Here is a 23,157-nt window from a genome sequence, read left to right as displayed (position 1 = left end):
GATCCAGGCTAAGCTTGGACGGTGCCGGGCTCAGCGCCCTGGCCTCTGTCTCCACAGCCTGGGGGACAGATGGTCTGAAGTTCCCCCGACTGTGATTACTGTGTGGCTCTGGGCAAGTCAAGTGCCCTCTCTGGACTCTGGAGCACCATTGGGCATTCTGGGTCCGCTCCTGCCCCTCTGTCCTTGGCTCCAGCCTGCCGCCTGCCTCCACCAGACCTACGAGGCTTTTCACATCTGTAAGACCTTCTTCCTCACAGCCTGTGCCCCACCATACCCTGTTGTTTTTCCATTTTATAGAGGGAAACACTGACGCCCTAAGAGGTTCACTGATGTGCCCAGAGTTACACAGCAAACCTGGGGCAGGGGTGGGGGGCTGTCTGCCCCTTTAAGGCGGGCAGTCAGGAGCCTCCGTGGCATGCTTGAAGGCCACTCAGGTTTCAGATGAGTGACAGTTTGCTTCTCCACCATGTGAAGCCTGTCCTATCATGTTTTATTTTCCCATTCAACAAAAAAGGGCCAGGAGAGTTAAGGAACCAGCTTGGACCCACAGCAACTAGCACCAGAGCTGGAATGTAGTCGCTTCCTGGTCCGGCCTTTCTCCCCAGCACCGCACAGAAGTCTTTCAGCCGCTCTGAGCTTGAGCTCAGCTCCTCTGTTCATTTGCTGTGTGACCCTGGCCAAGTGACTTGACCTCTCTGAGCCCCGGTGTCGTCATCTTTAAAATGAGGATGATGATAGGCCCACATCCCAGGCTAACTGGGAGGATCAGCTATTGGCAAGTGGCCTAGAATAGCACCCGATACCAATTTCTTCTCAGAAAAATTGTAATTCTAGGGCTGCTCAAACCTTGGAGAAAATTTTACTAGAAGAGAAGTCCCTTTACAGGCCCCGGGCTTTGCTGGTGTGGCCCCTCCCAAGGCAGAGGAGGGAGGAGGGAACTTAGTGTGGGCTGGTGGTTACAGATGGCAAGCAGCTAATTTATTTACTTCTTCCTAATAAATATGCACGACACATAAATAAAGTATCTCACTTGTACCACTCCACCCGCATCCCGGCAGACGGCGGAGTAGGCAGCATCGCTCCAAAGCAGGCTGTGTGTGCGTGCGGCGTCTAGCGAGGGGGCTGATGAGCTGATTATTCCAGCTTTAACCTCATTTCTTGCCACGTCTCCAGCAGTGCTCAGAATTCCCGGTTCAAGAGGTGCTCTGCGTCCGCTCCGGGCCTCCCAGCCACGTTCAGGTCTCTGGGGGCTCCAGCGCCTCTTGCTTCCCTCGGAGCTGGGCAGGACGGGACTGGACTGCCCTGGGAGGCGGTGAGCTCCCCGTCAAAGGCTGCTGCCAGAAGGGTCCCTGTCCGGGGGTGGGCTGGGCTAGGAGACTCTCGGGACATCTCTGGAGATGCTTTGACCACTGCGGTGGGCTGAGCTTTTGCAAACTTGACCCGTTTCTGGTTTATGCACTGGCCTCTTGGCAGGAGTCCCGGTCCCACACTCTCCCCACTGCATTCAGTTCTTCTGGGAGCCAGGAACTCCCATTGTAACACTGAACAACAGCTCGTGGAACTGCCACCCCCAGAACTGAAAGAAACCTGGCGTGGGGCGGGGGTGGGGGCACATGCAGAGTCAGAGGACCGGATGCCCTCCGGTCTGCCGCTTCCTCTGAGACCTTGGAGGTCTCCTCTGAGTCCGCGTTGTCATCTGTGAAGTGGGCACAGTGTTAGCATTTATCTGGAAGGGTTGTTGTGAGACTGGGGCATTCGTCTGTGTGACAGGTGTTTGCTGCGCAGCTGCTGTGTGAAGACACTGCCTTGGGCCCTGGGAGCGCACTGTGAGCAGCTCGGATAGGACCTTGCCTGATCTCACCTCCCAGTGTGCGAGCCAGCTGAGCGCCTCATCAGCAAACATATGTGTGCTAGTGGCAGGCCATGAAATGACAACGGATGATGCTGGGACAGGGCATAGAGGGGTGGAGACCCCCCCCCCCCAGCTGTGGTCCTTAGGGAGGCTTCTCTGAGGAGGTGATGGTCAAGTAAACACTTGACCAGGAGGAGGAGCCTGCTCTGCAGGGAACTACACAGGCCAGGGGAACAGCCAGTGTAGCGGCCCCGAGGTATGGACAGGTCTGCGTGTTCTGGGAAGGCCAGGGCCGCAGGAGCACTTGGGGTAAAGTAGCTGACGCATCAGTCACAGGCCCTGACACAGGGGAATAGTTGTTGACCCTCTTCTTCCTTCCCCTGCCCTCCTGCTTTCTTGCTCTCCCTGGCCTGTGCTTGAGTCCTTCATGTAATCTAGGTGTGAGGGTCAGAGATTCCTAAAATATCTAAGCTTCACAGCTTGTCCTGAGTGGCCTTTGGTCTCTCTTTGTGCCCACCTTGTAGTCATACTTAGCATATATTGTCAGCAAAGGGCTCATCCACAATATATAAAGAGTTCTTATAAATCAACCAGAAAAGTCCAGATAGCCCAATAGCGAATTGGCCAAGAGACTTGAGCAGGTGCTTTACAGAGGAAATCCAAATGGCCAGGAAACGTGTGAAAAGCTGCTCAGTGCATCTCACAGAGGGAGATGGAAGTTAAACCACAGTGAGATACCCATCAGAGGGGCAGACCTTGAAAAGGCTGGCGGTGCTGAGCATTTGCGTGGAGATGGAGCAGCAGGACCGTCGTGCCTTGAGGGTGGGAGTGTAAACGTCACTCTTCCGCAGGTTCCCTGGAGAGACGAGGGTTAGGTGTGTCATACCCACAGAGCAACACAGGGCAAACTCACCCAGCCAACCGCTCTCTCCTCTCTCCCCGTCTGTCCCCCTGCAGCCCTGGTGCTGCGTCCCTTCTCCCTCCTCCGCCTTTCTTTGTTCACTCTGCTCATCAGCCCTGCTTCAGGCTTGCACACACCAGGGTCCAAAACAAGCCAGGCCCTGTCTGCTGAGCCGTGGCAGCCCACCCTCAAGCCTATGAAGGAGGTGGTACCGGGCAGGAAGCTTTGGGTTATAAATAACAGAAATCCCACCCCAGCTGGCACAAGCAAGAGTGAGACCTTGCATGCTTACATCAGCTTCAGGAAGGGCTGAATCCAGGGGCTCAAAGGGTGACAGCCCAGATCCATCTCTCCATTCCTTGTCTCTTTCTCTGTGCTGCTGGATTTGCTCCAGACTGGGGGGAAAAAAGTGCAAATATTGGTTCCAGCAGAAGTCTTGGGGCTGTCCCCCGCTGGACAGTGTGGGGTCACGTGTCTGTTCCTCAGCCAGTCACTGTGTCTGATGCGTAAACTGCTCTGATTGGCTTACACCTGCCTATGCCCGTCTTGGAAGCAAGGTCAGCCCCGTCAGCTGCACAGGCAGAAGGTGGGGGAAGGGGTCTCCCCCAAGCACGACTGGAATGTTGTTGTCAGAAGACCGCAGTCTGGATGTTGGGTGGGTAGAAACCGATGTCCACGGTGGGGGCCTCTGTTTGTTTGGATGAGAAAAGAGGGCTCGGAGTGTATCAGGCAGGGTTCTCCAGAGACTCAGAACCAAGAAGAGATCTATCTATCCATCTGTCCGTCTATCTAAAAAGAGAGGTTTACTTTAAAGAGTTGGCTCACATGCTTCTGGGGCTGGTATACAGGAACCCACAGTGCAGCTCAGGCGGGAAACTCGGGCTGGGTTTCCATGCTACAGTCGTGAGGCCAAATTCTCCTTCTTGGGGGAATCTCGGTCTTTGCTCTTCAGACCTTCAACTGACTGGGCGAGGCCCACCTGCGTTTGAAGGGCCCTCGGCTTCATCAGTCATTGTAATGGCGATCACATCTGCAAAACGCCTTCACACCGACGTCTCAGCCAGCATTTGACGAGCAGCTGGGCACCACGGCCCGGCTGAGCTGACACACAGAGTGAACCATCACAGAGCAACGAAAGTGCTTGATTTAGCGCGCACCACGCGGCAGCGTGAAGTGTGCCTGTCCCCTTCTCGCCTAGGGCTGGGGGAGGCCGCCCACGGAGGGGCAGGGGAGGCCACATGGCCTCAGCAGGACGAGGGCGGAGGAGAGCCTTCTGGGGCCGCAGAGAACCAGGTGTGGTTTTCATTCCCTATTCATAAACAAGTGTAGGTTCACATCTGCTCTGGGTACTGGGGTGCAGGGGTGGCCAGACCAGCTCTGTCCTGCAGGGCCCCCTGGGCTGGCAGAAGAGGCCGTCCACCCCATGGGGTCCCCCAGGCTGATGGGGGAGGCAGCCCTCCCCGCAGGGCCCCCTGGGCTTGTGCAGAGGCCGCTCCTGCATCCGGCGTGAAGTCCCATGATGGGTGAGCAGCTCTGACACGAGCCACTGTGCTGGAGGAAACATGCTGGAGGAAGGGGCATGCTGTGACGCTGATGGAAGAATCACAGGCATCGGAGACAGGAGACCATCCCGCGTGCGACAGACAGGCCTGCCCTGCCGCCCGGAGGAAGTGCGTAGAAGAGCGTGGGGTTCCGGCCACCCTGCCGCTGCGGGGCTGCGAGCCCCGGGTGGTCTCCCAGTCTAGAGGACGCTGGAGACGTCCACGTGATGAGGCCTGATTGCACTCCTGGGGTTCAGCCCAGAGCCAAAGCTCTGCTGGCCAGGATTCAAAGGAATATTCCAGAGACTGAGACTCAGGGAGAGAAGCTACTTTGCCCCGGGTGGCAGAGTGGGATGGTGAAGGCAGGGCTGGATTCCGGCCCTGGTCCACCCGACCCCAGAGCCATGGCACTGTCACCATCATGGGGGAGTCCCAACACAACCAGTGCTGTGGGCTCCTTTTCTGGTACCACCCATAGAGACGCCCCCAGTCCCTCCCACCTGGAAAGTCCGTCCCAGGGTGACAAAGTGTGACACGTCCATTGGTATGTGATATCCGATCGGAGACTGGCCCTGGGAAGTTTGCAAGAAGGTTGTCTCAGGAATCTTTCAAAAATTAGCTTGATCGAGGTATAACTTACATAGAGTAAAATGCACTCCTTTTCAGTGTCCAGTGGAAGGTTTTGACAAATGTACACAGCTATGTAACCACCACCCCAGCTCGGGCGTAATTAGAGCCTTCCCATCACCCCCCCAGAGTTTCCTTGTGTCCCGCCAAGTAGTTCCTGCTCTCCTCCCCTTCCTGCTGGACCCAGGCAAGCGCCCATCTGCTTTTCATCACTATAAATCTGATTTGTCTTTTTTAGAGTTTCATAGAAATGAGATCATATATGTATAGTCTTTGCACATTCAGCTTGTCCTTTTTTTTTAACATTTATTTATTTTATTTTGGGGGGTAATTAAGTTTGCATATTTAGTTTTGGAGGGGCTCCTGGGGGTTGAACCCAGAACACTGTGCACGCTAAGCATGCTCTCTACCACTGGAGCTCTGCCCTCCCCCCTCAGCGTGTCTTGAGACTCACCCGTGCGGCTGTGTGTGTCAGTACCTTGCTCTTTTTCTTGCTGAGTGTATCCAGGGAGTGTCTTTGTTCAATCTCTTGTTGGTGAGCATTTGGGGCATTCCAGTTTGGGGCTGCTGTGACCAAGCTGCCCGGAGCTTAGACAGGTGTTTATGTGAACGTGTGTTTCCACTGCTCTCGGCTAAATACCTAAGAGTGTGGGTACTGGGTTGCAGGCCAAGTGTATGTTCAGCTTTTTATAAGAAGCAGACCCATTTTTATGGATGAGGAAATCGAGGGTCAGGGAGAGAAAGCAGCTGACCTGGTCACCCTGCGCGAAGACGCTCCAGCCCAGAGCTCCTTCACCTCGTCATCGACTCGCTTGATAAGTGAAAAAGATGTTTATCCAGACCGCTGTGCCCTCGGTCTTCCACTGCACCCACTAGAGATGCAGAAGACGCAAGACCCACTCGCGATGCGCTGGGGAGGCGGGCAAGAGAAGAGAAACCCAAACCAGCGGGCCTTCCACCCCATCCCAGAGTCCAGGTCTGCCCTGCAGAAGCGCCCTCCCTAGCCCAAGGCTGAGCCAGGAGGTCTCCAAGCTCAGGACCTCTTTGCCCCACGGCCTAGGGCAAGGATGGGGCTGTTGCTCTGAAGCCAGAGCTGGGAGGATCTGCACCTTCCTTAGACAGCCCAATAGGGTGGGGGCTGGAGATGGCATCTGGGCAGAGGGGCCCACTAGGGGCTTCACACAGGCCCCCCGTCTGACGTGTGCCCTGCAAGCTAGGCCTTCAGCCCCAGCCCTCAGGTGAGACAGCTGAGATCTGAGGAGGAGAAACCAAGGAGAGACAGTCAGACTCAGACCCCAGCCTGCCCGGCCCCAGGCGCCCGCACTCCCTCAGCCACATCAACATCCTCCTTTGGCTGGAACTTCCCTGGCTTTAGGCCAAGGACTGGAGCTGGTTTCACTTGGGCTGGGGGTGTTGTTAGCTGGTCAGTATCTGCCCAGAGGTCTGTCTGCTGGGATACAGTCTGAGTGACCTTTATTCTTATTTTGATAAAGCTTTACTGAGCCATGGGAGGACTGAACCCTGAGCTGAATGTCAAGAAGGACCAAGGATGGCCTGGAGGTGGGGCTGTCCAGACTATGCCTGGAGAGGAAGGAGGGCAGCGTGGCCTAGTGGTTGGGACACTGCCCTTTGGCTCTGCTGAGCTGTCAGAAGCTAAACTGTCATTTCACGGGTCTCTCTCCCCTCCGTGTCTCTCTCTGTGTCTCTCTGTCTCTCTCTGGCTCCCTGACAGCCTCGATCTGTGGTCTCTGTGTCTGGGCCTCTCTCCCTGTCTTCAGGCTCCTTTCCTTTTTTGTGATTTGCAAGCATGTTCCATTCGCCTCACATTCCCTAAGAAAGAATCCTGGACTGCTTGTGCCCAGTGCAGTCTGTCATGAACATCACCGGTAGAAATAACCAACACAAAATAAAACTGACATTGGCTAAATCGGTGCACAGTAAAAATGGTTATCGATCTAACAATTGACAGAAGAATCAAATCTCCATGCCAACAGTAAGACCTGCAAAAATCTGACCCGAGAGGATTGGAGTTGACAGAAATTGTGGCCAGAACGGGAAATCCGCGGCGGCAGAAGCTGCTACGACCGGTAGTGTGTGCTTGGGCAGAGGAACTGATTGATGAGTCAAATCTTCACCCCACATTTTAATTAGGAAAGACTCCATCTCGATGACATCGACCTTCACAAAGCAAAAGTGGCAACAGAAGCCGTGGAAGTGGCTCAGCTGCGCTTTGGAGGGGGACCCATCAAGGGCTTAAACTGGGGCTTTGAGGCTCGTGCCAGAATGTGCTTCTCGAGTTTGTCAAGTCGTGCAATTTGTGCATTTGTGTCTGAGAGGTCCTTGCCGCCCACCAGGGGTCAACGTGGACCATGCCGTCTGGAGAAAAGACCGTGGTGCCTTGGGGCGCTCAGTAATTGCAGAACAAGTGAGGAGGTGTCCGTGGACGGTCCTGTGTTGCTAGACACTGGCCGTACCCTGGCCGGACGGCGCCTGTGAAACACGTGTCTGGCCCCATCACTTCCTTCTACCTGCAGGGCCCCCACCGCTACCAGGATCTATGTCTTCCCGTGGGGCCCCGCCCGCTGCTGCCCTCCCCACCCGCCCTCACTGCTCCCCTCCGCCCTCTCGGGGCTCCAGCCACGCTGGCCTCCTGTCCATTCTTAGAGGAAAACAGCCAAGTGAGAGGCAGCAAAGCACAGGGGGTTCAGAGTCAGGCTCTGCTACTTACGAGCTGTGTGACCTTGTGCAGGTTACCTAACCTCTCTGTGGCCCAGTGTCTTCATCTGTAAAATGGGAATGGCAGCCCCTGCACGAGTGTCAGCATGGATGAGCTGGGTTAGTGCAGGAGGGCCCAGAGCCTTGCCTGCTGCAGAGGAGCGCCCAGGGGTGCTCACTCTTACCTCACCCAGGCCCTTGCCACGCATTCTTTCTGCCTTGGCGGGTGGGGGGCTTGTCTGGTTAGTCCCCACTAATCCTGCAGACATTGCCCAGCATCTCCCTCCAGGAAGGCCTCCTGGCGCTCCCCGTTACACCCTGTCACAGCTGGGGCTGGTTCTGCTGCTCTCTGTGCCCAGCGTTTCCCCGGGCCTGGCACTGAGCAGGCTACCTGCAGTTCAGGTGCTGTGGCGGGGAGCCCATTCCCTCCAGTGGTGGTGACAGGGTAGGGTGGGGACTCGTCCGCCCAGCCACCCTGGCTGATAAGGAGACGTGGCGTCCGTGCAGCTTGCTGGCTTCCACGGCCTCTCGCACATAGGGTGGGCCTGAAGCTCCCCCATCCCGTCCCCCACCCACCTGGGCTCTGGGGAGACAGAACGAGCCTCGGCAGATGCCTGAGCAGATGCCAGCTGCCTCCCTGATGGCAGGCCCTTAATTGCTTCCTCCCCATCCTTTTGTTTCCCTTACAGGGCTGTCGCCCAGCCTGGCCTCCAGAGTGGGCACACTAGGCCGCCAGCCCACCTGCAACGGGATTTCAGTGACCGAGCGACTCCATCCCACCCTCCCTTCCAGTGTCTCCCGCAACCAGGGTGGCACCAGTGGGAATTCCCTCCTTATGCCCACAAGGCCATTCTTTAGGGCCCGGCATCGACCAGCCCTGCTGCTGGTCCTCTGGGCTCTTACCAGCTGCGGCCCAGCTTGCTTTGAGCGGCAGGACCTGGCAGCTGGGGGCTGGCTTTCTGGGCTCCCCGTCCCAACGTGTGCTCAGCGAATGTTTTAGATCATGATGTGGCCCCAGGACTTGGGGAACCAGAATCTCCAGGGAGGAGGGGGAGGGGATGTTTCAGATGCTCATCCGGGCCCCAGCCCGAGGAACCGGTGTTGCTGGGAGTGGGATGACAAGTTGTTTTGCTTGTCCTGGAGCTTCACGTGAACAGAATCTCCTAGTGTGTGCTCTTCTCCGTCCAGCTCCTTTCCCTCCACATCATGTTTTGAGCTCCAGCCACTGGGCTGTGTGTAGCAGCAGGGCGTTCTTTTTCACTGCTGTGTAGTATTCCGTGGCACGAATGCACCATTTTTATTCATCTGTTCTACTGTTGATGGACTTCTAGGTTGTTTCCATTTTTTGACTCATGGAAAATGCTGCTAGGAATATTCTTGAACTTGCCTTCCGGTAGCCAGGGGCACACGTTTCTGTTGGGTATATGCCTTGTGCAGTTGCTGGCCAATAGGATGAGCATATTCTTAGCAGCTTTATTGAGGTATATTTTAGGATATGCATGCTTAGAGAGTCTAATGGATACTGCCAAACTCCTTTCCAAAGTCCTACTGGTTTATGTTGCCACAAACCATGTGTGAGTGTTCCAGTTGCTCTGCATTCTCACTAATTCTTTCCTTCCTTCCTTCCTTCCTTCCTTTTCTTTTCCTTTCTCTCTTTCTTTCTCTCTTTCTCTCTTTCTTCTTTCCTCTCTTCCCCTTTCTTTCTCTCTTTCTCTCTTCTTTCCTTTTGCAGTGAATCTCTTCTTTTATCAGGCTTCACAGGGGATTCTGATGCACTCAGAGGGAGGTCTCAGCTCTTCCTGTGCATCAGAATCACCCAGTGAGCTTTGGAAACACAGACCCCGAGACCCTGCTGGGTCGCTGTGCATCAGAGCCCCCAGCCGGAGTGTGGACGCCTGTGGTTTGAAGGCTGTGCTCCCTGGTGTGTCCTTAAGAGCTTCTGCTCCACCAGCCACCTTGCCAGGTCCCTCAGCTTCTTCCCGCCCAGTGAGCCCCAGAGACCACCTGTCTTGGTCTCAGCCTCTGGCTGGAGGCCACGGTTTCTGTCCTGTGGCTGGTCTCGTCCACCGCCCCTGGGCTCCCGGGGCTGAGGTGTAGGAGGCCCTGAGGGCAGCTTCACTCCTGGGTGGACACAGGTTCCCATGGCGACCTCATTAGACTGGTCCTCAGTGGTAGCCATGCCTTTCCTGTGGGCCAACTTTAGGGAGGGGAAATCCAACAGGCAGCCCTTAGAGTAATGGGTGACCCCAGGGGTTGCAAACTCAGAAGCTTCTAGACACCAGGCAGGCTGACCATGTGAGTGAGGAAGGTGGGCCAAGGATAAACACAGACACACACACACATGCACACGTACACATGTGCACTACAAACACACCTGCACATACAGACGTTCACCTAGATGCGTACACATACACACACACAGAGTCAGAACATCTAAGCCAGCAGTTCCCAAATGGGGGCACTGTTGCCTCCTTGGGGACATTTGGCAAGGGCTGGAGACGTTTTTGGTTGTCACAACTGGGGGAGGGGGTTACTGACATCTAGTGGGTAGAGGCCAAGGATGCTGCTCAACATTCTAGGATGCACAGGATAGTCCCCACCACAAAGGATGGTCCAGTCCAAACTGTGAGACACCCTGATCTGAAAAAGCTCATTTCAGCACACGTAAAAGTCTTATGTCATTTCCAAAGCTAAGCTTTTATTTTGCAGCTTTATTTTATGTTTATTACACATCAGGCTGGGTGCCAGCTTCTTGTCACTGGTTGGTTCCTCCAAATCACTGCTTCTTAGATTATCTGGTGAAGGGCCAGTATTTTCCTTTCACTGTTTATCTATTGAAATCTCATACGTTTGAAAAGTACACTAGCAATGAATTATTGAAAAATGAAATGAAACAAGAAAGCCATGAAAAATACAAGCCACTGATCAGGCGCTGGGGTGTTGTGGCAGTGCGGCATTGCTCTAATGGTCCCTAACCGTTTATTCTCAGTTTCTGGGCTCTTCTGTTGCTGTCCAGCGAGAAATAGTTCCAGGACAGGCCTGGGTCCGCAGACTGCGCTTTGCGCAGCTCCGCTCTCGATCTGGCTGAGGCTGTAATCCCGGCCCCAGGTGGCCCCAACACCCTCCAAGGCTTCTGCACGCCCAGGGCAGCCGCCCGCCCCGGCTCTGGGCTCTCACTTCCTGCCACTGCTGCTCTGCTGTGAGGGTCACATCCCCGCCTGCGTGGGTGGTCTCTGTCCCCACAATGTCCACCTGGCTTCCGGCTGGGAGGCCGTAAGCCTTGGAGGGTGACGTGGAGCAGCAGGCTTGACTGGGACGCTGGCCGGCAGGAGGCGATGGAGGGGGTTTCATTGCTCAGATTCACACATCTCCTAAATGGACATCAGACAGCTTTGTCTTTAAAGTCCTTCTCCTCACCTTCACCCCATTGCCACAGGCCCTCTTCCTCTGCATGGGGTCTGGAGCCAGACAACCTGGCTTCAAATCCTGGCTCTGCCCTTTGCTGGCTGGGTGACCCTGAGCAAGACACTCCATCTCTCTGAGCCTCAGTTTCCTCAGCTGTAGGGTGGGGCTCAAAGGAGCACTCGTGGCAGAGGCGTTTATGAGCGTTAAATGAGTTAATATACGCGAAGGGCTTAGAACAGGCCCAGCCTGGGGTCCCCGCGATGTTGACTGTTGGGGAGCCCCTTCCCAGCCCCCGGGCTTTCTCGGACAGCCCCTTCCCCGCTGCCTTGGCTCCCTGACCCGCCGGCCACCTCTCTGTGGGGCATTTCCGCAGGATGTCTACCCGTGGTGGCTGGTGGCCTCCCTCAGCTGGAACCCACGCAGGGCAGGGGACTCTGAATCACCTGTGGCCAGGATTCCTCTCAGGGGCCTGCCTGCCTCTCTTCCCTGCAGATATTTTTTCAGTGCCCAGAAACAGATCGAAACAGTGCTTGGAACCAAGGGTTCTGGGTGGGGATCCCAGCTCTGTTCTCATGGCTGGGTGACCTTGTGCCAATATCTGCTCCAAACTGAGGGAGAAACACAGAAGAAGGCTTCATCTCCCGTCCTGTCCCCCTGACCCCGAGCTGAAGGGGCGTTGGTGGGGGGGCCTCAGGCAGGACCTGCAGCCAGCAAAGAGCAGGAAGATGCCTCCAGACTGGGTGTGACTCAGATCTCTCACTGAACAAGTATTGCTGGGCACCTGCGGTGCATCGGGACAGGGCAGAAGACGCGCGTGGGCCCTGCCCTGATGGAGCTGTCATTCTAGTGTGGGAGACAGACAGTAAATAAGAAATACAAGGAAGAAGTGGTTTGGCAGATGAGAAATGCTGAGGGAAAAACAAGACAAGGAAGGGGGTGGGGGTGCTGGGGAGTGGGTCTGCACCTTTTGGTTGTCGAGGAGGTGATTTTTAAGTGAGGACCTGAAGAGGAAAGGGAGGGAGGGAGCTGTGCAGACAGGGGGGTGGGAAGGGAGTGGGCATCATAGATAGAGGGCACAGCACGTGCAAAGGTCCTGTGGTTGAGAAATGGTGTGGTGGGAGAGGCCAGTGTGAAGGGACTGGAGGGAGATGAGACCAGAGGTCACAGGGACCAATCATATGGAACCTTATTGACCTTTTGAGGGATTTGGGTTTTATCTAGTGTCCTGGGAGCCATGGGAGGGTGTAAGCAGGAGAAAGACAAGATCTGGCTTCTGACTGCTATGAAGAAGGTGGGTTCGGGAAGGTGAGGGTGGAGGCAGGGAGACCAGTGAGGAGGCTGCTGCTGCTGTCCAGGGGAGTGATGCTGACAGCTGGACAGGGGTGGGGGAGGGAGCACTGTGGTGCCAAGGAGTGTCCAGTTGGTGCAGCAGTGTGGGGAGAGAAGTTTGCCAGGGCGGGAGGAGTCAGGAAGGGCTTCTTGGAGGAGGTGACACATGGGTAGGCTGACAGAATCCAGGGAACTTAGGGAGATGGAGAGGCGGCCTTCCAAGGAGGAGGCTGTGTAGCAGGAAAAAAGCCAAAGGACCTGGTTTACCTAGGGGCAGAGAACAGAGGCCAAGATCCAGGGACACGAAGGTGAGCCCCGATAAGTCCAGTGGTCAGACTTCAAGACGGTACCTCGTCCATTCATTCATTCATTCAAGTGATGTTCTTTGGGATCCATAGACTCTTACCAGGAGGGAGAGAAGAGTGATGTGATCATTTCATAGATTCTAGGAAAGGGCCAACCCTCTAATTTTACAGTGGGGAATCTGAGGCCCAGAGCACACAGCGACTTGTCCCAGGTCACACAGTGGCCATGTGCCTGCCTCTCTCCCCGAGAGCCTTGGGAGGAGGAGTTTGGTGGGGTTGAGGGTGAGATGGAGAGGACAGGGCCGTGGAAAGGGACTTTCGGGAGGTCACAGTCTGCTGGGCAAGATACCAGTAATTCATGCTATCCCTTTGGATGTGGTCTGGGGTCCCACGATACCATCCTCTGCCCTGTCCCCACCCTCAGTCTGATGACTTGTGGCTTGGGTTCATTCACCACTGTGGCTTCTGTGTGTGTAATTCTGACCCTGTCTGCTGCTGTTCCAGGCCTGTGGTCGGGTCCCAGTGTGGGGTGCTTCCATGATGAATGCTCTGTGGTTCTGGACCTGCGGTCCTGGGGCTCCAGGGTGCCCATCTTGTTTGCCCTCGTGGACTATTTTGTAGTCCCCTGTGGCTGTAAGACTCTGTGTCCCTGTCCCTGTCCCCTCATGGGCTATCACCCAGTTTCCTACTGCCCTGGGCTCTGATTCCCACACTGCGGTGGCTCATTTGAATGGCCAGAGTCCCGAGACCTTGTCCAGACTGCTGACACAGCTGCCCTGCGGACAAGTGGACAGATAGAGGCCCCCCTGCAGCCGGGCCAGTCTCTCCCTGGGGACACACTCTCCCTTTACCTGGGGCCACCGGCAGGGCCGTCTTCAGGTGTTGCTGGGACATGTGGCTGCTGCCTTTTGGGGGAGGGTGTGGGGGGTAACAGGACCTGGTATTTCTGGCCCCATTTGTGCCGCCATCTTAGTCTGTTCCAGCTGCTGGAACAAAACACCCAACTGAGTAGCTTGTAAGCGAGAAGTTTCTTTCTCACAGTTCTGGAGGTGGGAAGTCCGAGGTCAAGGCAGCACTGTGGTCGAGCTCTCGGGCGGGCCCACGCCCACAGCGGCCGCCTTCTCGCCGTGTGCTCAGTGGTGGGAGGAGAGCAGGACCTCTCTGGGGTCTCTTTGATCAGAGCTCTAATCCCATTCAGGACAATTCTCTCATGAAGGCCCCCTCCTGACGCCGTACGAATCTGGAGTACGAATCTGGAGGGGGCACAGGCATTTGGTCTGGAGCCGCCACTAGCAGGCTGGGTGAGCTCCGGCCCCTCCTGTCTGTGCTCGAGGCTGGGGCTGGGGGGGAAGTGCTGAGCAGGACGGGGCTGTGCTGGCGACGAGGTGGGCGTAAAGCCCCGTGCCCCTTCGTGGGGGCTCCTGGTCTTCCGAGGGCCCGGCTGGGGGATGTGGACCTGCAGGCCACCCCAGGAAGGGTGACGCTCGGACCTGGCTCCCTCAGGCTGTGACATTGCCCACTTATAAGCTGTCTGCTCGCACCTCTTAGGATCTGGGAGATCTGGGATGTAGGTGGGTCTGGGGGACACACGCAGGGGCCTCAGTTCAGCCGCAGGGTTACCATGTGGGGGGTACTTCTCCTGCTGTTGTGTGAAGATCTGAGAAGCCCTCAGACAGTGGGGGGATCCCGGCCACTCACGTCGCCTGGCCCAGCGGGCATGTCTGCTAAGTGGGCAGGGGGCCGGCTGGGAGCCCAGCACCGTGGATCTGAGCCCGGACTACCGTGGATGGACTCTGACCTTGAGCCTGTCCCTTCCTTTCTCTGGGCCTCACTTCTCTCACCTGCCAAATGGAGACAGGACCCCTCCTGCGGCTCGTCCCACCCGGGTGAGCCCGGCCTTGGCCCTGGCCCTCCTGTTCTTGCCTCAGTTTTCCAGATGAGGTCTCACTGGCTGGTGCCAAGGGAAGCGGGTGGGTGTGATACCAGCTCCCGCGTCTGACCCAGCTGAACCTTCACAAAGTCCCCAAGTGCCAGGTGATGTCCCCACGGTGGCCAAGGGGAGGTGAAGCCCAGGGCCACAGGGCTGCTCAGAGCCCTGGGGGCCCTGCCTGGTCTGCCTCTACTTACAGGCCCCCGGGCTGCCTGCCGGCAGGAACGGCACACAGTAGAAAGCAAGGTGGGAGGGCACCTGGGCCTGGAGCGGTGCTGTATTGATTCACACCCACCCACACGCTCCCATGGAGACCACAACAGAGGCGTCTGTGTCGGGAAAAACAGCAGAGTGGGTGTGAGGGTGGGCTTGGAGCGTGGCCACAGGGGTCAGGCTCAGAGCTGGGCGGCCTTGAACCTTTGCCCTGGTCTCCGTGCCTGGTCTCACCATCATCCTACCTATGGGGTCACGGGGAGGGTTGCTGTGTGCAAAGGCTGGGGAGCCTACCGCAGAGTAATACTCAGACTTGAAGGATTTTCATCTCCACTTTTCAGACAAGGAAACTGTATTCTGAGAGCAAATGCCTGGCCCATGATAATGAGGCAGGTCCGTTTCACAGAGCCCTGGTCTGCCCCAGATGCGTGTCATTTCCTGACACTGTCACAGCCACGAGATGCCTGGGAGATGTCAGACCCACTTCGTGAACCAGGAAAGCGTAGGATTTGAACCCAGCACTGTCGGACTCTAAACCTGCCCCCAGGCTGTCCTCTCCCAGGGACTCGGTGGGCAGGTGTGGAGAGGGAAGCCGGGAGTCATGGTGTGGGAGGCGTGGGCACAGCTGTGGCAGGTGGGGGAGCCCTCGTGGCACACGGGACCTACCCGCATTGCAGCATTTCTGTCACCTCCACCCCAGTTCCCGGGACTTAATCTGCATCTTAGTCGTTAACGGTGCCTGCCCGGGCATTTGCCCCTGATTATTGCGCTGTGAAGGCAGTGCCAGGACTATCAACAGGCATGCCACCTGTTTCCTGGCAGGTGGCCCTGCTGGCGCACCTGTCAGACAGCCGCCCTGGCCCACTCGGAAGATGCTTGGTGGCATTTTCTTTCTTGGCTTGTGAAAGTCTCAGACCCCTCAGATGGGTAGGCTGCTTGCCTGGCGGTCTTTGAGCCTCCCGTGGGGCTGCTGCTGGCTCAAAGGAGGCCTGGTGAGGTGGAGGGCAGGGGGTGGTGGAGAGGGCAGTAGGCGGGGCTGTGCTGGAAGTCCCTCCTCTGCCTCTTGGAAGCTGTGTGATGCTGGAGCAGCCGCTTTCCCTCTCTGTACACCCATGCCCTGTCTTTCCTACTGGGCGGCAGTGAGGCAGTGATTCTCCATCCTGGCCCCCGAAACGTTTCTGATTCAGCGATAGTTGTTTTAAGCTCCGCAGGTGGTGCCACCTGTGACAAGGTGGGGCTTGATGCCTGTGGAGCCCTGAGCTCTGTGCCTGGCCCCTGCTAGGTGCTCCATAAGGGCCATTTCCCTCTCGGGGATACATGCCCTTACCAGCTTGCAGGACATTTTCACCTTCTTTGTCTCTACAGAGCTTAATGACTGTCTGAGTTCTTTTTTTTTTTTTTAATAGAGTGATGTTGTGATTTTTAAAAATTTATTTTATTAAATTTGGGGGGGAGGTAATTAGGTTTATTCACCTATTTTAATGGAGATACTGGGGCTTGAACCCAGGACCTCATGCATGCTAGGCATGCGCTCTACCACTGAGCTGTACCCTCCCCCCTGGATTGTCTGAGTTCTTAATCATCATCCTCATTTTACTGACGGGGGGACGTGAGGCCCAGAGTGGGGAGCTGACCGCACAGAGAGTAGGGGCTGGATCTGAGCAGGCCTTTTGGACCCCAGATCTCACCCTCCTAGGACTGTCTGCCGTTCAGCAAATGTTTAACCCCTACAGTCGAAGGCTTTGCGACCTTCAGAAGAAACCAGATTCTGCCCTTGTCTTTACCTCCTCTGTCCCCACCTGGATCCAGGGACCACCCACACTCCTGACTTGTGCCAGGGCCTCCTCCCTGGTCTCCCTGCCTCCACCCTCGCCACCTGGAGTCCTGTCTCCTTCCAGCAGCCAGAGGATGGTGTTAAATCACAGGTCAGACCACACCCCTCCTCTGCACTGTACACTGCAGTGGCTCCCACCTTCCTCAAAGGAAAGCCAGAGTCCTTAGGAGGCCCCGCTTTGCACCCCCCTACCCACTGCTGCACCCCCCCCGGAACACCTTAGGCTGGCTCTGGCCCCTCCCTGCTGGAGAACCCCCCACGCCCCCGCCTCTTTTCAGCCTTTCTTCAAATGTCCCCTACTGAGTGAGACCTGTTATAACCCCTGTATTTATTTTTAATTTTATATTTTTCCATTTTTTATTTACTTCTAAGTGGCACATATAACCCAGGAATACCCCTGAGGCATTTTAAGGGCAAATCTTAGACTCTTTTGTTTCATCTGTATCCCCAACAGATCAAGACTTTTTCTTAAGTGTAATTAAAATAGCAGCACCGACCCACCAGAATCCACCATGATTTCTTAACACCGTCCCGTTCCCAGACCTGGTGCAGTTTCCCTCTGGGGCCTCCCACGTGTCTCTCCACGCCTGGTTTATTCAAGTCGGGATCCAGCTGAGGTCCTCAAACTGCATTTGGGTGACTGGGCTCTTAAGTCTCTTTTATCTATAACAGTACCTTCTCCCCATCCCCCCTTTTTCTCCCCTTTCACTCTATTTGTTGGCAAAACCGGGTCATTTGTCCTGTGGGATGGCCTCATGGTGTCTGTCCCCTGTACTTCCTGTCGACTAGTATCTGGGTCTAGAGCTGGATTTAATTCGGGTCCAATTTTGCAGGCAGAGGGGCTTGGCTTCCTTCCACATCCATCTGGGGGACACACATGCCAGAACGTTCCCACGTTTGGTGATGCCGGGATCAGTCCAGGGTTCAAGTGCTGTCTGCCTGGGCCCCTCCGTCACACAGCCCCATTCAACCTTCCATGGATGCTCGGTGCCGGATCCTGTGTTTTCTCAGGATTGCAGAAAGGTGGTTTTCTTTCCAGTTCTCTTATTTCTCCTGCACTTACTTGCCGTGGTTCTTCTGTAAAGAACGACATTCCCTTATTAGGTTCCCCCAAAATACCGTTCAAACAGGAAGACGGGATAAATGCTTCATTCTTTACCTGCGTTTTCTGTTTTCAGAGTAATCAGTTGGTGCCTGTCACCGAGTGGAGTCGGATTTATTCTCCCTGTTGCACCTTGACTGCCTCCAAAGGAACTGAGGAGGCTCTTTTTTCTTTTGAGAATCCCGGACACATGGATATTACAGTTTGGGGGTCATTATTCTTTTTGATGCTCAGCATGTCCTACATCCAAGCTGGCTTCTGTGTGCTTCCCCACCAGACTTGAAGCAGCTCCTTACTCTGGCCCCACGAGACGTGCCGGGCTCGTCTTGCGCTTTCCCTGCGCCAGTCCTGGAGTCAGCCACTTCCCCCAGGAGCCCTGGGGGTCCTTTTAGTGGGAAGAGGTATTTGGAGACCACAATCTGGGTTCTGAGGGTCCCTGCAGGATCGGCCACATCTCCTGCACTCGATGCCCCTTGCTCTGCTCTGCTTATTTCTAGCACATCTCACCCTCTCACGTCCTGCAGCTTTTACTTCTCGCATTGGTCATCTGCTCTCTGTCTTCCCCACTAGAACGCCCCCACCGTGAAGGCTTGGTTCTGTTCGTGGCTGTGCTGCCCGGCCTGGCATACAGAAGGTGCTTAATAAAGTATTTGTTGAAAGAGTGCATGGATGGATGGGTGTCCAGCGTCCTCTCCCTCCCGCAGCCTGGAGAAGCAGTGACAAGGGGTCTGTCCCCCACCCCCTCTCCTCCGCCTGCAGAGCCTGGGGGCCTCTGTCTTATTTAGATCAGCAGAGCTGGGTGGCAGAAATGTCACACCACTTGGCCCTTGGGGAAGAAAGGGCCAGGCTGAGAAGATTAAAGGCATGGCTGATGAGATGCTAATTTGTTTCAGGAAGCAGGTGGGGGTGGCAGCAGCCCATGGCCTCTGGGGCTTTGTGAGGCTGAGGCAGGGGTGCAAAAGTAGAGTCGAGGGTGGAGGCTGGCCTGGATCCCTCTGGGATCCTCTGTGATCGGTTTCCTTCTCTCAGCCCATGGCCTCGGTCACCTCATTTTTGAGGGTTGTCAGATGGCCCTGTGTTTCAATCCTGGCCTGGCTGCTTCCGTGGCTGTGTGACCTTTGGCAATGAGAGGAGCCTCTCTGGGCCTTGGGGCAGAAGAAGTGAGAGGCACAGGGAGGGTGAACCCAGGCAGGGCCATGGAATGGAGCCCACGAAGCCAGAGGACAGCGGGGACTTGCTTGGCGGGACCACCCCGTAGCCCACCTGAACTCAGGCCTCCTTGCCCCCCCCGCCCCCCCGTCTGCCCCCCCGCCCCCCCCGTAGGCCACCTGAACTCAGGCCTCCTTGCCCCCCCCGCCCCCCCCCGTAGCCCACCTGAACTCAGGCCTCCTTGCCCCCCCGCCCCCCCCGTAGCCCACCTGAACTCAGGCCTCCTTGCCCCCCCGCCCCCCCCGTAGCCCACCTGAACTCAGGCCTCCTTGCCCCCCCCGCCCCCCGTCTGCCCCCCCGCCCCCCCCGTAGCCCACCTGAACTCAGGCCTCCTTGCCCCCCCCCGCTCCCCCTGTCTGCCCCCCCCGGCCCCCCCTGGGGTCTGCTCTTTCACCCTGGCTGCATCTGCTCTAAGGGGGTCGTGCCCTTGCCCACATTGTCCCTGGGGCCGCCCTTTCTGCACAAGGAGCCCTGTGAAAACCTGGGGACGGTGGAGGGGGCGCCTGCTCAGACAACAGGCAAGCTCTGGATGGCTGGAAGCCAGAACCCCCAGGCTCCCTTCTCGAGTCCTGCCAGGAAAACCACGCATCTGGGGCTCCCGCGCCGCTAAGGAACCCGTCGCCCAGCTGTGGCCTCCTTCAGCTAAAGTCCGCGGCCCCGGGCCCTGCTGAAGCAGAGTGGGGAGCATGCCAATCTGTGTTCTGTCTATCGTTCACTCATTTGCTCACTCACTCATTCATTCACTCCGCATTTGCTGAACCCCTGTTCTGTGCTGGAACCTGAGATGAAGAAGACACTGAATTAGTCAGGATGCTTTGGGGTCCAAGTTACCAAAAACCCAGCCCAAACTAGCACAAGCAAAGAAGGGAGTTTATTGGCTAAAGTAACTGAAAAGGGGTATTACTGACATCAGGTACAGTGGGTTCCGTGCCAAGGTGACCTCATCACCAGGATTTGATCAGTCTCACCACCCCACTTCTGTTTTAGTGCCACAACGACCACCGGCAGCTCCAGAATGACACCACTTTTCCGCACCCTGCAATGGAAGGATTTCCCTTTCCCAGCAGTTTGATTGAGTCCCGGAAGAGTCTCTCGCTGGGCTGACTGAGCTAGTCACCGTGGCCAGGGTGGGAGTGTGCTGGCTAGCGGGCTCTGGTCAAGGGTCCTCCTGGAACTGGGGGCAAGCTCCACCCAGTCTGAGTGCGAGAGGGAGCAGCTCCCCCAGGAAAGGGGGGATGAAGCTGCCAGAGGAAGAGAGCACTGGAGGCAGAAAGCAGGGGTCCATGCAGACGCCAGCTCCCAGAGAGCTTGAGGTCTGCAGAAGTCGCACTGCTCGGGGGATAAGAGGAGAGTATTGCTCACCTGCTGTACACAGATGCTCCAATATGTGGAATCACTGGGCAGTGCAGATTCTTGTCCCAGTGTTCAGATGGGGAAACGGAGTCCAGGAGAAGAGCATCTTCCGCAGGTGGGAGCTCTTGGAGGGCAGGGACCACGTCCTCCTCAGCTCTGCTCCTTCTGCAGCACCAGACACAGTGCCAGGGAGCTTCTTGGTAGGACCTGGGTCTTCTGGGATCGCCCCACCGTCCCAAATCAGCTCCGAGTGGCTGGGCTCCGGTGCCTTGTCTCCAGTGCCTTCTGAGTGGATCCATGTCCCTCTCGAAGGGCACAGTCCACGACACTTTGAACTTGGGAGGAGCTGGGAAATAAGCCAACGGAGGCTCAGTGGGCCATGCTGAGTCAAGATTTGAGCTCAGGCCTGCCCACCATTGAAGGCTTGTGTTCTCTGACTTCTCCCTCACTCTGCACAGCCATGCTGGGGATTTGCTGTTCAGCAAGAGGCCCGGGCTTCCCTTCCGTTGGGAGGGATGGCAGCAGAGGGGGTAGGATGGGATGGGGGCAGCCCGCCCGCTGTCTTGTGTCTCAGGAAGAGCTGGATGATCTCAATCAAGTACCCAGTTCCATCTTCCCTGGGCTGGCCCTGCACGGCCCCAGCCACCCTCACCTTAAGGACAAAAAGGACAGAATTCCTCACTGGAGTCAGTATAAAGGACCCAGGACCCCTGGCTTCACTGAGTGGCCCCCGGAGGGCTTCCCCCAGCCCGACCTCTACCAACAAGCACCTCCGGATGCATCTGTCTGGAATCCATGCTGTGGGGGTCTCTGAGTCTGGGACCCGCTCTCTGTTAGAACTGGTTGATCTGCTAGCCTCAGGGAGGCACTAAAGGCCTGACAGAGCCCAATGGAGACTCCTGGGCAGAATCAGATCATTGAGAAGGGAATCAGTGGCTCTCTGTGTAATTCGCTTTTAATAACTGCTGGATCTCTTTGCTCGAAATCGCCCTGCAATCCATCCATAGTAGGAATCCTGCACCCTGGTGAATGCTGCACCCAGCCCTGGAGGTGGGATTATCCCAGAGAGACGGGGATTGGCAGGAAGTCTGCATGGGGAGAGACCTTCAGCTTTCTGAAGGGAGGCCCAGCTGCTGGTTCAAGCACGAAGTCTGATTTCTGTTTCCCGAGAGGGTGTCTGGCACTCCCTGTGAGGGGCCTCCGTGGTTTGGGGAAAGGGTGGAGGAAGCACTGCCGTGGTGGGGAGGGCCAGGGGCCCAGTGTCTGGTCCCACCTCTGCACCACATCTGCTCTGGGACCCTGAGCCAGCTGCCGCCCCTCTGCCTTGGTCTCCCTGGGTGTAATGCTGACCTCAGGGGCCAGACTAGGGGGTCAGAGAGGAGGCTGGCTGTGTATGAGACAGGAAGGGATGCCAGATGCATTTATTGAGTTCTTGCTGGATGCCTGGAGCACTCACATGTGTCCTTATCCCGTGTTACAAATAAGGGTGTGCATAGAGCTTACGAGTGAGGTGATGGTACACTGATGACTCCATCAGATGCCTGTGCTGGCTTCAGGGGACATAGGAGGACCAGACCCTCTCCTTGTCTTCAGAAGCGCCTAGTCTTGGAGGTGGGTAGACAATCTCACCCTAGTATGAGAAGCATTATTGCGACCCAGAAGGCAAGGACTCCAGCAGGCAGGGATCTCTGAAGGCTGAGCAAACCTTCCCAGGCAGAGAAGCTCAAGGGCCCAGTCAGAGCAGAGGAGCATTCTAGTGGGGGGGGGGGGGCCCAGTGCAGAGGCCTGGCAGCATCGAACAGCCCAGTTTAGGGGAGAGGGGAGGGGGATTTTTGGCAAAAGAACAGGTGGTCGAGGGGAGCATTTTGGGGAGAAGAGAACTGGGTTGAGGCGGGGGCTGCTGATGGAGGGACGGAGGTTTTGCCTCGGGGTCTGGTCCACGGGGGAACCGCGCTCCCCAGGCCGGGGCTGCGGGGGAGGAAGGGCCCTATCTCCGCTGGCTCTGGGGAGGATAGTCTATTTTAGCAACCGGGGAGGGCGGAGGCAGGGAGCGCCCAGCCTCTGCTAGTCCGCGCAGGCAGCGCGGGGAGCGCGGGGAGCGCCGGCTCCGCGGGCGGCGGCGGCGCGGGCAGCCCGGCCCGGGGCCCCGAGGGCGGGCGGCGCGATGCTGGCCGTGTCGCTCAAGTGGCGGCTGGGCGTGGTGAGGCGGCGGCCCAAAGGTACTGGGGCCCCGGGGCTGGGGCCGGACCTGGGTCCCTAAGCGGGCGGAGGCCAGGGGCCTGGGGGGCCGGGCCTCCCCTCCCGCCCTCTCACCCACCCCTTGCCCCGCCCCGACCCCGGCTCTTCTGGCGCTTTTGAATTCTCTCCGCTGCCGCCTGCCTTCCTCCCGGTTCTGGGTCTTTCTCTCTGGATCAGCGCGTGTGCCTCCTTTCTCTGCCCTGGCCACCCCCTGCCGCCTTCCCCATCTCTCCACCGCTCCGTTCGTTCTCTCTCTCCATCTCTTTGTCTCCTTTCTCTAAGTCCCCTTTCTTCATCTCCACCCCCCCCATCCTCTCTCCTCTCTGGTTCTCTCTGTTCCTGTCTTCTCTCTGGCTCACCTGTTTCGCCCTCTCGGGCCCTATCTGTCTGTGTCCTCTCCTGGCCTCTGTGTCTGACGCGCTCCCTCTCTTCTCTTCTGTGTCACAGCCTCCTTCATCACCAGCCTCCTCCAGTGGCCCTGGTGGCCTTTCCTTTCCTCCCCCTTCAGGACATGGTGGAGCTGGGCAGGCAGGGGCAGTGTGTGTGTGTGTGTGTGTGTGTGTGTGTGTGTGTGTGTGTGTGTAGGGCTGTGTGGGGGGAGTT

General features: G+C 56.9%; 1 protein-coding gene across 6 annotated transcripts in view; it reads left to right on the top strand.

Annotated features, from left to right (window-relative positions):
* The window catches only part of GRIP2 (glutamate receptor interacting protein 2), an 84,578-nt gene that overhangs the window by 12,756 nt on the left and 48,665 nt on the right, over positions 1-23,157 (top strand). The window contains exon 1 of one of the 6 annotated variants that reach the window (XM_074344260.1): positions 22,414-22,535. The exons of the other annotated variants lie outside the window; for them this stretch is intronic. Within the exon in view, the coding sequence (XP_074200361.1) occupies positions 22,481-22,535 (55 nt within the window). The 5' untranslated portion in view covers positions 22,414-22,480. Of the gene's footprint in view, positions 1-22,413; positions 22,536-23,157 lie in introns of those variants that run through there. 6 annotated transcript variants of the gene reach the window in all.

Source organism: Camelus bactrianus, chromosome 17 (assembly GCF_048773025.1).
Source record: "Camelus bactrianus isolate YW-2024 breed Bactrian camel chromosome 17, ASM4877302v1, whole genome shotgun sequence".
In the NCBI taxonomy this organism is placed as follows: Eukaryota; Metazoa; Chordata; class Mammalia; order Artiodactyla; family Camelidae; genus Camelus; species Camelus bactrianus.
The sequence above is the reverse complement of the archived record's forward strand: the minus strand, read 5'-3'. Positions and strand labels throughout refer to the sequence as shown.